Here is a 16509-nt window from a genome sequence, read left to right on the forward strand (position 1 = left end):
AGAATTAACAAAACATGCAAACGACATGCAAGAATACAGATACAACTTGGGCAACTTATGACTTGCCAAGCTTTCTGTTAACAGCTCTATTGGTCCTGTTGCTGATATCACACCCATTATGTTCCTATGATCTATTGGCATGCATTAAAAAAAATCGAATTTTGCCAATTTGAGATTATATTCTGCTAAAATTACAGCAAGAATATACACCATGCTGATGTGGCAGCGACCATTTGTCTCATCACAGGGTGGAAACACATTCTCCTCCTCAGCCTGCAGTCTTGAAGTTCCCTTGGAGCCGCTTGTCTGGGCCAAAAAGGGATTATTTGCCAATTAAAATGCCAAGTCCTGATGTTAAAGCCTCTCTGCAAATGCCCTGATCCCTAAACAGACGACATAACCTCACGTCATTGGATTGATGAAGGGACAACAAAGGGCGTGTCCAAACACAGAGGACTGACGCTGGTGTCTTACCTTTGACCTCTGCCCTCAGGTAATCCTGCCTGGACAGTGCAGCTCCTTCACATAATGACTTCATTACAATCACCATTATTACGTCCTTAGAAAGCAACCATTCACAGTATTATCACCTTCACCTTCCTAGATTGTCAACTGTTCTTACATATACCTAGGCTTTCTAATTGATGAGACATGTCATGACATGAGATTGACCTGTCCTTTGAACTGCACATCGATGTTCCTTTTCGTTTTCTTTATTATCAGACATCAAATTACACTGCCTAGGTACAGCGGGGAGAACCCTTGTCAAATCTTAAGGGCTGCTGAAAAACGAGGGTCCCATCTCCAATAGTTCTCTGACTCTCTCCCTTTGTCAGGGTATATTAAACCTCTCTGTAAACCAGAATTGTGCCGGCCTACAGCTCAATGTATGGTGCAGGTTGCAAGGTCTACTTTTAACCTTAAAAGGATACAACTCATACTGTTTATATTGTGCTCGCAAACGCCTCTAATATCTGACAAATCCCAAAACCCCATAACAAGTTATTACCTTACAAGGAGTCTCTGGCTTGAAGCTGACGGTTACACACTCAGTCAGAATGGGTTTTAACTTCAGCAAAAGTCTTATGACTAAAGTAACAAAATTTACTACACTTGTTTCTTAACTGATATTGAAATTGGGCATCTTTTTTAGAAATAAATCATGTTTTTCATTGCAAGTAAGAAAACATCTGATTACAACAACTTTCTTACCACTATTGGACTATGGAGACCTGCTTTTTATGAATGCTCCTGATCAGTTTTTTAAAGAAACTGGAAACTGTATACCACTGTGCTTTGCATTTTATTACTGGTTGCAGCTATTGTGTACATCACTTCTGCCTACATACATATGTGTAGAAACCTCAGCCAATGTAAAGACTTTTACATTTTCTGCCTTGTCTACCTGGAACGATTTGCAGAAGGACTTGAAATTGACACATCTTATAACTCTGGGAATTCAAGTCAATTTTAAAAGAAATAAGCTCAATTGGATCTTGTGATTGCTCTGTGTAATCCTGTCATCCAACTTGTTTTTCTTGTAGTGTGACTGTATTTTATTTGTGTCTTATGTGTTTAGCATAACCATTTTGCTTTTGTGCTGCCGTCTTGGCCAGGTCACTCTTGGAAAAGAGGTTTTTAATCTCAATGAGTTTTTCACCTGGTTAAATAAAGGAAATTGATTGGTTGATTGATCAGCAGCACTCTATCAATATTAGATTTCTCTTATTTACTATCACTTTTATTATCTTTTAGTATGTGTCATTTGATGAAACATTTAGAACATATAGTACATGATAGCAAAACATAGTGTTGCAAGTGATAAAGTGAAACTGTATCATAAATGGGATAATTTGGAGGCAGGTAGTAATAACTCACAATGAGCTATGAATGGAGGAGTTAATCAGTGCTGAGCCTCTTTAATAAGCCTCTGTGGCTGTGGAGGAGCCTCTGTTACCATGGGATAGGGATAATCCTTTTAGCCAATGCTCCATCAGAAATCAGTTAGTCAACACTTCCTGTCTCAGTCTGGATGAGCTCCTCAGTGTGAGACAGGACCTACAGCTGATCACATCCCCCTGACTCTCCACCTCCGAACCTGTGGGATACATACTGATCTACCTCACCCACTCGGGAGACTCGGATATCTGCAAGTCACTCAGGGGGGACGGGGGGGGCCTGCTGGGATACAAACTGAGCTTGAATCATGATGAAATGGATGAAGAATGTGGTGCCGTTGAAAGCCAGGGAGTACGTGAAGGACTACTGCAAGAGAAACGGCCTGCTGACGCTCTCAGTCTTCGCTGTAGTGACGGGATGTGTGCTCGGATTTGTCCTCAGGTCGCTCAACCTGTCCACACAGGTATGGATGGATAGAAACCCAGCAGGAGGCAATGTGACATGCTTTGGATCCATTTTATGTTGTTACTTTGATAGAATGTGGTGGGAACTTCAACACTGTGTGCAAATCAACTCAACAATTAGGCTGTGAAGTAACAGCCAGTCTGTTCACTCCTGTAGTGAAAGCTACTTATGTAATAGTGAGAGTGGAAGCAGACAGAAGCAGAAGAATCAGGTATAACTGGGGCACAAAGGTGTCAGAATAAGTGAAGCAAAAGTTAAAGCTATTATAATCAATATGTTTATAAACATCGGATCACTTGAGCTCAGCTCTATGGAGCATGCTGGTAGTTTTTGAATGTTTTCTTCTAGTTCAGTAGTTGGTGGAGACCAAAAACAGAGCTAAAAGAGAGTAAATTAAGTTCATCAGTTAGCCAGAAACAAACCAGTTGCCAGAATTAATTGCCAGCATTGTATGTTTGTGCAAACCACACATACACTTCATTTCAAAGTTGCTGAACTGCTGCGGCCCATTTCCAATCCCTACCCATCACATACTGGTGCTTTTTACTGGATTCTTTGCTAAACGAAAAATCAAACCACATCTCCTGTGTGAATGTCCAGTGGCTGGTTGACTCACCCACTCATCCCAAATTCCTCCTGCTGGGCAATGTGAGTCTAATGTTGACAATTTTAAGACCAAAAAGGTTCTGGAGACTCCCTGAGAAGAACTATCCACTGAGGTTTTCCCCCAAGGACTTAATCTGTTCAGCGGCTCTTGTACTGTTTGCGTTTGTGCCGCCAACAGGAACGCTGATTGACGAATCTTAATCACGTCGCATTTCCCCCGTTGCATATCTGCTCAGTAAAGCATGATCTTAACTTTCTCAGTTTTACATTTTTTAATACGAGCTGTAATTGTGCTTCGAGCTGTCTGTTGTTTACGCGGCTAAGAGGTCTTTCAAAATGGCGGTAGCCGGTGCTGCATTGGCTGTATTCGACTAATCAACATACACATACATTCATCTCTTGACTAATCGTGATACATTTAGGCTATCCTTGGTTCCTGTTCTGCTGGGAGATAATATTCTCTGAAACAGGAGCTAAAAAAGTCCCTCAGAGCGGCAATTTAAGAATTATGATTGTTCCTTATTCTCACAGTGCAGAAACAATAAAAGGGGGGTTCATATTGGGACGAAATAGTTCCAGCAGAGCAGGTCAAAAAAACAGTTATTGACATAAATTAAATTACATTGGAGCAGTTGAAAGCCTGGTGCGTCTAATACAAGCGCTAAAGGGTCATATCAACAAATCTGTGGTTCTCAGCAGCATACAATTACAACATTTCTCCAAGCAAATAAATGTTACTCTGTAACTGTTGGATGTGCAACAGTAAGGTTAAAAGTTAACCACATCAACTTTAAAGATGATGACAGTGTTGCGTTAACAGCTCATTTCCACCAATTGCCAAAAATCAGTTACTACAGTATTTGTTTTTTGCATGATAAAACTTGCAAATTTCACTCATCAAAGTCTTTTCTCCAGTATTCATCAGATAATGTAGAAATGTTTAAATGTCTGCTTGAAGGCTCCAAGTCCTCCTGACATTATGTCAGTGTGACGTAAGATGGTCTTAATTTGAACAGGTAGCTTAGGTGTTAGAGAAGCGGCTGAATCAACTGATTAGTGTCTGGTGTGCTCAGCAATGTAACCTTGGGATCTGGCAACAGCTCAGAACATCATCTGCTACGAAGTGTGCTGAGCAAAGAAACACAAATAGAACATTGCAACAAAGGGACACAAGCTTTTGGGACAGAGACACATTTCTCTACAGAGACAATTAAATATATTGTATCCTATGTTGTATTAATATCTTGTTAATTTAACACTCAAATGAAAAAGATATTTCATATTTGACAAAATGGATCCAATATATATATATCGGATCTCAATATAAGCTAATATAATTTGGTCCTTATAGTCTCAGAAATAAGATTTGCTCAAGTGTTTCTCTCTCACACAGGCTAAGATCTACTTCTCCTTCCCTGGAGAACTGCTGATGAGGATGTTAAAGATGTTGATTCTGCCACTCATCACTTCTAGGTAAGAGAAATCCTCACCTGTGTCAGTTCACTCTCAGTTGAAAAACATCTGCAGTGTTTTAATGCTGTTTAAAATATCCAAATTTCATATTATTAAATTAAACATATCACATTCTAACTTACCCTGGTCAGATGAGAGCTATAAAATATATAACTCCTCAGAAACACCAACATATCGACATTCTCATATAAAAGCTCGTTATAAAAGCTGTAATATTAAGCATCAACCACTCAACAATCACAATACATTATATTTGTATTCATTACACACATCCTGTCAATTATTTCAATGCACAGAGGGTGCTTGATTAAGCAATAATTATGAGAACATTTTTTTATCTTAAGCTGCATTCTCAAATGTGTATAGTTTATTTTTAATATAAGTACAAAGGTTACAGGAAGTAGCTAATTATATTTAAAAAAATATTAATTTGGTGTTTTCCTGGTGGTTCACTTTGAGGTTGATGCTGCATTCAGACAAGATGATGATTTTTAATATTACTTTTTAATGAATTTTAAATGAAATTGTTATTAAATTATACCACTCTTTGATTCATTGTTGAAAGTTTCATAGAGGTAATCCTCCTGTTTTTCAACCCAGTCTTATGTCGGGCCTGTCAGCCATGGACACGAGGGCTAGCGGTCGTCTGGGAGTCCTCACCATCACCTACTACCTGTGGACGACCTTCATCGCTGTCATCGTGGGCATCGTGCTGGTGCTCATCATCCACCCGGGGACGGGCTCAGAGAAGGACAGCCACCATGCAAGTTCAGGGCCTGTTATGACCTCAGCTGACGCCCTGCTGGACCTCATCAGGTAAACGCTCTATGTTAACTCTGTGACCAAGTGAACATAGTGTAACCCTTATTTCTTGTCGGGGTAGCGTTCTCCAGTCTCTCGGGCTGATGGGTGATGAGCGGGCTACAAGATAACTCCACACTTAAATCTGAATCTTCTTTAATAACCAACATCGGCACGACATCATACAGCATTCCACTTCACGGGTCACAACACAAGAGAAACCCCGCGAAACTCCCACATCCGCTTGATTACCCCTCACCTATACTTGTCCCCCAAAACAAGGGCAGGTAGGAACTAATTAACTTTGGCAAGGGGACAAGTAATATCAACTTAAATATAATACATGAAAATGAATACATAAATTATAGTGAAAGTTCCATAAATAACAATGAAATAATGATTGTATATAATAATAACTTAAATGATTAAATAACCCAAAACATATTTCTTCCAAGTAAGGTTACAATAGTGATGCGCACTATACATTTACCTCACTGACGTGTCCTTGATGCTGAGTCGCTACATGCTGCTCTGTAACTGGCCTCTGACACACAAGGTCTACCAGTGTTTTTGTATCAGTTTATGTGCTGTCTAGGTGGATCTGTAGTGGATCTGAATCACAAGGCGGATGCTCAGAATTCTTTTTACGTTTGCTAAAATTGTGAGACATTTGTGCTGCAATTGAAAGGTGTCAAAATAATCTGAAAAATGTGTTCCAGATCATATTAAATGGCTCATCAGACACATTTGCTTTGCACTTTATTGTCATGCAAATATTGCAAACAGCTAACAATGTGTTGTTGAAACACTGAGCAATAAAATAGAAATCGTCATTTCAAATGTCTATGTTGTTTCCACATTAGGACTTAAAGCTCACATCAAAGTTGCAAGAATTACTTCCCAACTCTTGAAATGTGTCAGGAGCATGTGGCCTTGTCTGAGGTCTGCATCCTCCAAGTTCAATATAATTATTTCCATGAAAGAGAGGTGGCTGGTTGCTCCGTGTATGAGAACGTAGATCAGTGTGGTGTCTCATGCTCTTGGGAAAACAGTGAAGAGTACAAAGTACAGTTCAGGTACTCCAAAGCAGTGAAAAAAGTTGCTATCCTCGAGGAAGGAATAAAAAATCTTTATTCTAGTGGTCAAATCATTTAAAAAGATTATAAAACAAGTTTTGACCACTTATTTTCTAAGACCTTCTTCCTTTACAATCTCATAAGAGCAGCTTGCAGGACAAGTAGACAAACAACCAAATAAGGATTTCCTGGTAAAAAGATTTTTCTACCATTTGTTGCGTGTTCCTAAGAGGATTTCCCCCATTAGAAACAAACAAGGAGACATCGTGACGTACTCAGGGTCTCAGCATCTATAAGAAAATCCTCCTGATGCTGTGTGGGCGTTTCAGGAAATTCTAGGATTTTCTATGTTAACTCTTGAGGAAAACCAGTACAGACCAATCAAATCCATAACAGATCCAGTCCTGACCTTTTTACATCCCCATGCTTCCTCAGGAGTTCTCTTAAAAATCTCTTGTGATCTGAATCGTGGGAGCGGACATAGTAAAAAAAACAACAGAAAGTCAGAAATCATGAAATGTCAGTCAGTAAAGCTTTGAAAATGTGGCAGCACATTTAAATACATTAGAATATATAAAAAAACGAATTAGAATCTGATTCTGGATCTTAAAGTCTTTTGTCAGCATTTCAGCATTGAATTAAAAAGGACAGGGGATAATGTGCCTGTACGATAGTTGCAGTGTCACTCTTGCGCAGCAGCTCGACTAAGAATAGGGAGACACTTAACTGTGATCTGTTAAGCCTACACTTTCTTAGAAGGACCTTTTGCAGTGTTACACTCTGAGTCCGCAGTCTGGTGTGTGTGTGTGTGTGTGTGTGTGTGTGTGTGCGCGCTCAGGCTTACCGCAGGGCCATTCATGTCAGAGTTCAACTAATACCTTCCTCTTGAACCTGATTATTTTAGTGATCTCTGGCAGGTTTGTATCCGTTGGTGCGAGCCAAAGGTCAGGTGTACATTTCAATCCTCTTACGTGTTTGTTTGACGAGCTTGCAGCCTGGGTTTAGTGTCATTGACGTGTCCTGTATTTATACAGTCACAGAACACGATGCAGGGTGTTCCTGGGCACCTTTCACCACATGTGAACTCTACTGTCCTCTGCTGTGTGAACATGTGTCCTCTGGTTTTGGAGTTTACTCTGTTGCTAATCTTGTGTCACCTGTAAAATGGCTAATAATCCACGTAACAACAGATAACACTACTACTAATTCTACATAATTACAAGAGCCAGCAGTGTAGGAAATATTCAGGTCATTAACTTTATTAAACTTTAACTTTATTTAACTTTATGTAACTTTATTACAACTTCCACTTTGCACATTTTACACATTGCAAATGCAGAACTCATGTCATAAATATCTTGATCTGGCTAGGGCGTGTTGTCATGTTGAGGTTATGTATCTATTCATGGCTATGTAAGAAAACTTTGTTTTTTCCACCAACATAAATATTGATATTGATATTGATATTGATGTAAAATCACATCTCTTAATGTAATTCTGTCGAGAATGAAGAGGCTAACGCAGGATCAGTTTTGGAAACCTTTCAAATATTGCAACCTTGATGTGTTTTCACCCACACTGCATCACTGTCCCTCTTTAATTTGTTTGTTGCTTCTGCAAATTCGTTTCTTATTCTCTTTGCTCATTCTGCCCCAGAATCAACCAAAAAATATAATCATAAATAAATAAAACTCAGAAATAAAACTCTCTTAATGAAATTATTTAACTTCGTAACAACCTCTCACTGCCAATTTTTGCCTAAGAAAATGTAAACATTGAGTCTTCTGGGTTGCGTGCTGTAAATTGTTAAACCTGAAGTTGCATAAAATAGAAACAATACTTGGCTAAAGAATGGCTTATACCAAGGGCAAGAATGAACTTTGACCCTCATAATAAAAAGATATACAAAAGTCTTCTGCTAAATAAAAGCAGTGAAATTGTTTAAGAAATGTATATATTTGCCTGGCTGTTTTTGTCATACCGAAGCCTGAACTATATATTTCCATTAAGACATGATCTGATATTTTTGTCTGTGTATTGTCTCTTATAGGAACATGATCCCGTCAAATCTAATCGAAGCAACTTTTCAGCAGGTGAGTGGACAAAAGGAAGAAACTCACAATGGTTTGCACAATATTGCTCATTGATTAATCTTCAATACATCTACAATACTAACAAATCTCTGTGGTTGTTTTTCTTTCATCCAGTATCGAACAGACCTGGTGCCTATTGTACAGAACTCTGATATGAAAGACTCACAGGCTAATTATGTGTATGTCATGCCCGACTACTACAACCCTCAACTGGGTCACCCAGTTTTCCTGGAGATCACCCCCGCTCCTGACATCAAGTATAAGATCGTCCCGAGTACCAGCAAGGGCATGAACGTCCTGGGGATCGTCATCTTCTCAGCCACCATGGGTGAGACAATCACACAGAAAACATCACAAAACTAATTTATTTAATCCTCATGGTACTGCTTTCCAATAGGTCAGCCTCTATGAAATGGTTTAAAGTTGTAGCTAACGGCTGTTAGTGGTGATTTTTATCATTAAATGCTCTATATATCAGTTAAAAGTCATTATTACATTGTAAGTTATAACAAATGTTGGATAAACACCAGAAAGGGGGATTTTTCCCAACCAGGCAACCCAAAAGTTGTCAATTTCAAAACTTTGTCTTTTAGGCTGTTTAATTACACAGAAAAATGAACTGACTTCAATTGAGCTTATGAGATTATTTTATAGATAAAAGTATTATCTGAAAAATAAACTTAAAGTTTAAAAAGCAAGTAGCCTATACTGAATCTGCAGAAAAATGACTCCTGCTGCCAGGGGAGTGCCCAGGTGACCCATTTATCCTTAACTCCTTTATCCTTTTTAATACTATTTGGTAGTAATTTATACTATGACTTTATTTTTTGACAGCCATCAATTTCATCTTTAAGTACAGGTGAATCTCAATACATTAGAATATCATGGAAAAGTACATTTCCAGTAGTCAAACAGACCCAACCAAGTATTGAGTGCATATAGATGGACATACTTTTCAGAGGCCAACATTTCCATATTAAACATACTTTTTAAAATTGGTCTTTTGTAATATTCAAATTACAGACACTGAATTTTAGGTCTTCATTAAATGTAAGCCATAATTATTATGATTATGATGTTACATTCTGTGTGTAATGGATCTATATAATGTGTTATTTCCACTTTTTGAATTGAATTAGTGACATAAATAAACTCTTCTATGATATTCTAATTTATTGAGATGCACCTGTAGGTTATTTTTGGAGGAACAATTTTGTTTTGAGCACTTAATTAATAGTATAGTAGAATAAGTACTATGTAGGTAAGGCTATGTAAGTAATATAAGTATAGAAGCTTTATATTACTGCTGGTGATGTGATGAGCTGGTGTGTGGCACCATTGTTGTGTTGTTATTTGTAGGTCTATTTATTTAAAATTACACTTTTAAATACAGGAATATAACTGAAAAGATAATGAATTAGTAAAGCAGGCCACTGCCTGCAACTTATATCTGCAACAAACTTACAATATATATGTAAGTTTATTTCTGATGCAGCATTTCAGTGTTGCAGCTGGTTAAAGTGGAGTTTAAACTACAGTTAGGTCGTGAAGTCTGATGGCTCTCAACCTGCTACACAAATCTAAAAAAAATATTTTTACTTAACTTTTTTTGTGAAACATTGACCATTTTACTTCTTTGTACATTCTGTGTTTTGTTTATTCATTGTTTATTTGATGTAACATTTTAATCTGGAAAGTAAACAACTCTCAGATAAATGAAGTGTAATAAAAAGTGCAGTGTTACCTTCTGAAATGTTGTGGAGATTAAGCATATAGCAGATGAAAAATGATTTAAATACCTCCAGATTATGCTATTTCACTACAGTGGTGGATTAATGTACTGTTACTTTCCACTGTGAATGACTTGCTAACATTGTTTAAATGCAGATGTGATAATCAGCAAAAGGGACTTTTTGATGGCCTGGGAAAAAATGATCGTAAAGCAGATGTATAAATAACTTTTAACCATAAATTAAGTAATTATAAACTCTTTACCATGTGTGACCATAATGAGTCCAAACTCACATGCGATGTATCTTTTCTCAGGTCTGCTGCTGGGAAAGATGGGAGAACGTGGAGCACCGCTGGTCAACGTGTGTCAGTGCATCAACGAGTGCGTCATGAAGATTATTAACGCTGCTATGTGGTAAGATTGGACTCTCTCTCACACATACACACCTTCAAAAATAGTCCTGACTGTTCGTACACAGTCAGGACACACATCACACAGTTCACATGGCAAGAGCGGGGATTAGAACTAAAAATAAATCCTGCACAGCAACTCAGGAAGGAGCCAAGTTTCCTTACTGCTTCTCCACTCCTGGGTAATATTTGTTAATGGAGCAAAGAGATTAAAGCTGAATAATCTTTAACATATATACAATTAGTTGGGATAGCATCACACAGTGAAGGGCCAAAAGTATGTGGATGCCTGAACATTACACACAGATTTTTCATTGTATCCTCATATGTTGGTATGATATCTTAAGAAATTGACTATTTTACACTCATGATGGCTGTTTCAAACTGGTTGTTAACATTGTGAAATTAAACTATACTTGGGTATGTTTAAGGACAAAAATTACTTAGTTGAATTTTGACCAAAATTACCCCCAACTTGGTTTAAGTTTTGGCAAAAAAATACTTGGTTAAGGTTAGAAAGAATAACATTTTGGTTAAAATTACTATTTCTGTACTTAAATACTGGCACAGGTGATGTTACACAGGTGATGTAAAAAAGTAGGAAGTATCAACTTAGAGACTTTTATTTTCAAACTGGACATGAACACCATTCTCTTAGGTCAAAGGGTTTGTTTGACCCATGCAACTCCACCTTTCTCTGTCTTTATACTGCATTGATTCTCTGCCTGCTTTTCTTCCATCCTGTCATAATTACTACAGCCACCAGAGGTCGCCCTTTAACAACATAATGCAATATGGGTCACTATAAGCTGCACAGGCTATCTACAAATTACTCTCTGTAGCTATACAGCCTCCTAAAGGCATTAATCTGCAGCTATAACAGCATCACAGCTTCTGAATCAAGGGATTTCCTTTCATTCAGGCCCAAGAGCATTAGCGAGGACCGGCACTGATGCAGGTTGGTAAGGCTCAAAACAGCTCACAGACAGCGATCCAATTAATCCCAAAGGTGTCCGATGGGGTTGAGGTCAGGCCAGTCAAGTTCTTCCACACAAGACTCGGAAACTTTTTATTTATGGTCCTGGCTTTGAGCACAGGTTCACCGTCACCAAAATGCTGCCAGAAATTGAATTTGGCTTACTTGTCATATGCTCATACATTATGAGTTTGGAAATGTTGAAGTTTTGCTGAAAAGGTTAATAATGAAGAATTTTCTTCTCTTCTCTCCACCATACAGGTACTTCCCCTTTGGCATTGTGTTCCTCGTGGCAGGGAAGATCCTGGATATGCACGACCCGGCCCACCTGGGAGAGAAGCTGGGCATGTACTTCATCACAGTCCTGTCTGGGTTGTTCGTGCACGGCCTCATCCTGCTGCCTCTCTTCTTCTTCTTCTTCACTCGCAAAAACCCTTTTACATACATCAGGGGGCTGCTGCAGGCTCTGGTCATTGCTCTGGCAACATCATCCAGGTAAGAAGAGAAAAGTTTTTTTTTGTAGATGTAGGCTTGTATATTGGTTTTCTCTTTTTAAATTTTGAAAACTATGAACTGTGAAGACACTATCACTTCTAGTTTGCCATGTTTGGGACTGAAGCTTACTATTTCCTCTTGTTCTCTGCATCTGCAGCTCAGCCACGCTGCCCATCACCATGAAGTGTCTCCTGGAGAACTGCGGAGTGGACCGGCAGATCGCCCGCTTCGTGCTACCAGTGGGAGCTACTATCAACATGGATGGCACAGCCCTTTACGAAGCAGTGGCGGCCATCTTTATCGCTCAGGTCAACGAGTACGACTTGGACTTTGGCCAGCTGGTTACAATTAGGTGAGACCAAACACTGAGATTATTATCCTCCTAATATTTTTGTTGTGAACTTTACTAACATCCTGGCTCTTGTCTCATCAGTATCACGGCAACCGCAGCCAGCATCGGGGCAGCTGGGATTCCTCAAGCTGGTCTTGTTACCATGGTGATCGTCCTGACCTCTGTGGGGTTACCACCTGCTGACATCTCTCTGATTGTGGCCATTGATTGGGTTCTGTAAGTCCCATAAAAACCCTTTCACTAAATAGAGCATGAATGAATCTTATCTGGGCTGCTGAGGTAAAAGATTCTTCTTCTCTCATTTTTAGTGACCGTTTCCGGACGATGATCAATGTTCTTGGCGATGCCTTAGCTGCTGGGATTATGGCACATTTATGTAGGAAGGACTTTGAGAAAGCCGCCTCTGACACTAACGGTGCTGCCACCCCGACTTCCACTAACGGAGCCAGCTCCAATCGGGTAAGGAGGATCATTTCTGTTTGTTCAGTTTAGATTTTGTGAGGATTTAAAACCCCTGGAAGCTTGATTTTGAGACTTAAGCTGCGGTCTGATAGTCTTTCTGCTTAGGAATATTACCAACTTAGTGAAATGACCCAGAAGTATGTAAATTGCAGCAATGACAAAGGCTGGTTGAATTCTCTAAATGTTAAGCAATAGTACCACATTTCCCTGTGGTAGCAACATTTAAAGTTTAAATTAAAGCCATTCTTACAGAAATGGATCAATTATTTTATAAAATCAGACAAATTGGGACTAGTAGCCTACAGTCATGGAAAAAAATTATTATACCATCCTTTTTCTTAAATTTTTTGTTCATTTTAACGCCTGGGCCAACTATTTCTTTGGACAAATATAATGATAACAACAAAAACAGATAATAAGAGTTTAATTTAAGAGCCATTTTCCATGGTTTTCTTGATAATAAATAAAATCATTATCAAGAAAACCATGAAAAATACCAGGCGTTAAAATGAACAAGAAATTGAAGAAAACAATGGTCTCATATTTTTTTCCATGACTGTATATTCCTTTTTTAAAAACTTAAACTCCAACCTTGGTAATGATTCTATTAAAGTAATATTTTGCATTGAACAACACAGTAAGGATGCACAGGGAGAAATATCTAAAAGGCTCTTTTGCATTTCTCTGCAGTCAGATTTTCTTACAACCACAGTTGTCTTTTCCTAAACCCATATGCATTCTCCTCCACACCTTGTTTGACCTCGTGACGTTTTCCTTCGAGGTGAAGGAAGAGTTCATTCACTCATTATCCTTAACTGCTAATCCTAACTCGGGTCACAGAGGGCTGCAGCCAACCCGGCTGACATAGAACGAGAGGCGGGGTTACACTCTGGATAGGTTGTTAGAATAAAAATTTTTAAATGTGTTATTTGACCTCAGCCTTGGAGTCTTCTTCCATGCTAGCTGCTCTGTGAGGCTGTACTTAGTACATACATTACATGCTAATGCTAAGGATGTTTAATGTTCACCATTTTCTCCATCTTATTTTCAAATGTTGCAGGTGAGCATGGGCTGATTAGACACAAAGTACAGCTGAGGCTGATGAGAATGTCATAAAGCAAATTGACAGTGATTGATAAAACGTTAAGATAAAAACTAAGCTAATCAGAACAACATACACAACACTACAGGTTTTATTTTGTTAAACTATTACTAAAAATGCATGATTTTGTTGATGCATTAGATTCAGACTGTCTCATTCTTCCAGAGTTACCAGACTAACTCAATTTCCCCTCAGGGATAAATAAAGTAATTTTGATTTGATTGATTTGATTCTGCATTACTGCAAATTGTTGCACTGCTTTAGCTAGTGTATTTTGTATAGAAATGATTTGCTGATGGCCTGTGAAAAATGTATTAAATACAGAGACTCGTCTTCAAATGAATAATACAATGTGATAGAAACAGACTTTTTTCTCACCTCATCATATTCAGTTTCACAGCCATTTGATAAACTCATGTAACTCCTCTAATTTTATCTAAACAAGCTGCATTGTTTGTGATTCCTTCCCACAGAGAGACACCGTAATCTCCTTCGGTAATCAGAGCGTGGCGTTGTCCGATGCTCCTCTGATCACACACCGCTGCGATTATGTGTTTGAGGTGGATGGAGAAAACGTGACGGAGCGACCTATGGCCTGCTACAACCTCTGCCACGTCTGAGACACCTTTACAGGATGGACAGCAAGGGATACTGCCTTCAACAGCACATTGAACACCTCTCAGGGTCAAAGGGACCGTCATCTGAGGCCTGAAATACTCCAGTTTGGTTAAAATCCTGTTAAGTTTCCCTTTTAAATGAGACGTTTGAGTATTTTGTGGTGTCAGGGTTTAGCGGCTTCAATGGATTTTGCCTGTGCCATGCCGAAAACCTTCATTACTTGACATACTGTGTGTATTAAGTTTCACATGTAATCTAAATCTTAATCAGACACTCTGAATGCACCTGCAGACATGTGTTGCAATGACATGCACTAGATAGCATTTAGCAGTCAGCTGTGACACTTAGACATTCACAGGAGGACTGCACTGATGAAGTTTGATCAAGGTTTTGAGTTGCCTTAACATGACCTCAGTTTTGACGATACTTCTGAGAACTTGAAAGAAACGGACAAAAACTGACTTGACATACAACAATATATTTTGTTAAAGTGGACCTTTATGTTAGTTAGGGTCTTTATGGATAGATGGTAATGCAACTTTAATCAAAAATATTTACAGTACCCTAGTAAGAAAATTTCAGTTTTTTTTTTTATACCTATATTTGAAATTTGTGATGTTTTTTAATAAAAAAAAACCTGTTGTACTTCAAGTCTGGTCGATGAGTGCTTTTATTTTAGACTTAATTCTGCAGAAATGTAGAACTTTGCTGGGGTCTTCTATGCTTTACATCAGTGAATGCTGCTTTACTGCTTTACATCAGTCTGTGTACCTCAGGTGCTACTTTCATCATACAGGAAATATTAGTCACTCAACTACTTTGCTAAAGTAGGGGAAACAACTGGGAATGTCAACTATTTACATGATTTTATCCCGATACTTGAGTCACGATAAGATATTATTGCCATTTTAAGCATTTTGCGATATGGGGAGTATTGCAAGACAATTTATTGCAATTTAACTGTTTAATTGCAATTTGTGTCAAAAAAATAAAATTCAATCAAGATTCGTTTTGTCAAATAAGAGAAAATTCTCAGTCTATTCATCTCACTTCAGTCTATTTATTTCTCCACAATGAGAGTCAAACCCACAGACTGACCAACAAAGTAATCTGTCAAACTGATCTGATATCAAACATGTATGGACGACAACAACTGCGGCATTTTCTCCAACTTTCCTCAACATTAAGCTTCACTGCTCCGAATTTTTTTTAATGTAACATTAAAAAAAGCCTAACTTTGCAGCGTTATTTCGACAACTCCCCGACACCATATCCTGCCTATAGGTTCCTTAGATCTTCTAGTTTCATGTGATACCAGTATCTCCTGTATATTCCTATAAATGAGCCCCATATGCCCTCCGGGAAAAATCAAAAATGGAAAAAGTAATGATGCGCTGGAGTGCTAAAAAAACGACGATATATTGCAACGCAAAATATTGCAATCATATGCTGAATCGATTTTTTTCCGGCAACTCTAATAAATGGTGATAAATTGTTTGAAAAATGTCCAACTTTTGCTACTCACATACTGTAATGTTATATGAACACAAAATTGACGAAATCTACAAGACATTAGTTACCCTCACGTTGCTGTAACTCTTTGCCAGCCAGTCATGTTGCTGTTTAAAGCCATCAGCAAAGACTTAATACTTGATAAAAGGTTTAGATTGGCAAAATGGAAGCATCAGTACATTAATGTAACAATAACGTATAATGTATGATTCCAGTGAGTAAGTTCCAGTCAGAAACATGCTGTCTTCACAGACGGAGGGCTGATAGACAGCTTCATTACATGAACTTCAGATCAGAGAAGGTGGAACTACAGAACCATTGAAATTCTCCCTCTTATTTCCAAAATATCTGAAAGAATTGGTTTAAATTATACCGATGGGAAAATGTCCAGGATTGTATCTTGCACTTAGGTGGAGGTACTTTTTCCTTATTCGTAA

General features: G+C 38.3%; 1 protein-coding gene across 1 annotated transcript; it reads left to right on the forward strand.

Moving 5' to 3' along the window:
- The first annotated feature begins 2206 nt into the window (after nt 1-2206).
- Nucleotides 2207-15141, forward strand: slc1a8b (solute carrier family 1 member 8b). Its single transcript, XM_059353389.1, has 11 exons — nt 2207-2362; nt 4364-4443; nt 5044-5259; nt 8371-8413; nt 8528-8741; nt 10460-10559; nt 11793-12026; nt 12184-12378; nt 12460-12594; nt 12687-12837; nt 14416-15141. Exons 1-11 carry the CDS (start codon nt 2207-2209, stop codon nt 14560-14562), a joined length of 1671 nt encoding a protein of 556 aa, XP_059209372.1. The 3' UTR covers nt 14563-15141.
- Nucleotides 15142-16509: the final 1368 nt, after the last annotated feature.

This window comes from Centropristis striata, chromosome 16 (genome assembly GCF_030273125.1).
Source record: "Centropristis striata isolate RG_2023a ecotype Rhode Island chromosome 16, C.striata_1.0, whole genome shotgun sequence".
Lineage (NCBI taxonomy): Eukaryota > Metazoa > Chordata > Actinopteri > Perciformes > Serranidae > Centropristis > Centropristis striata.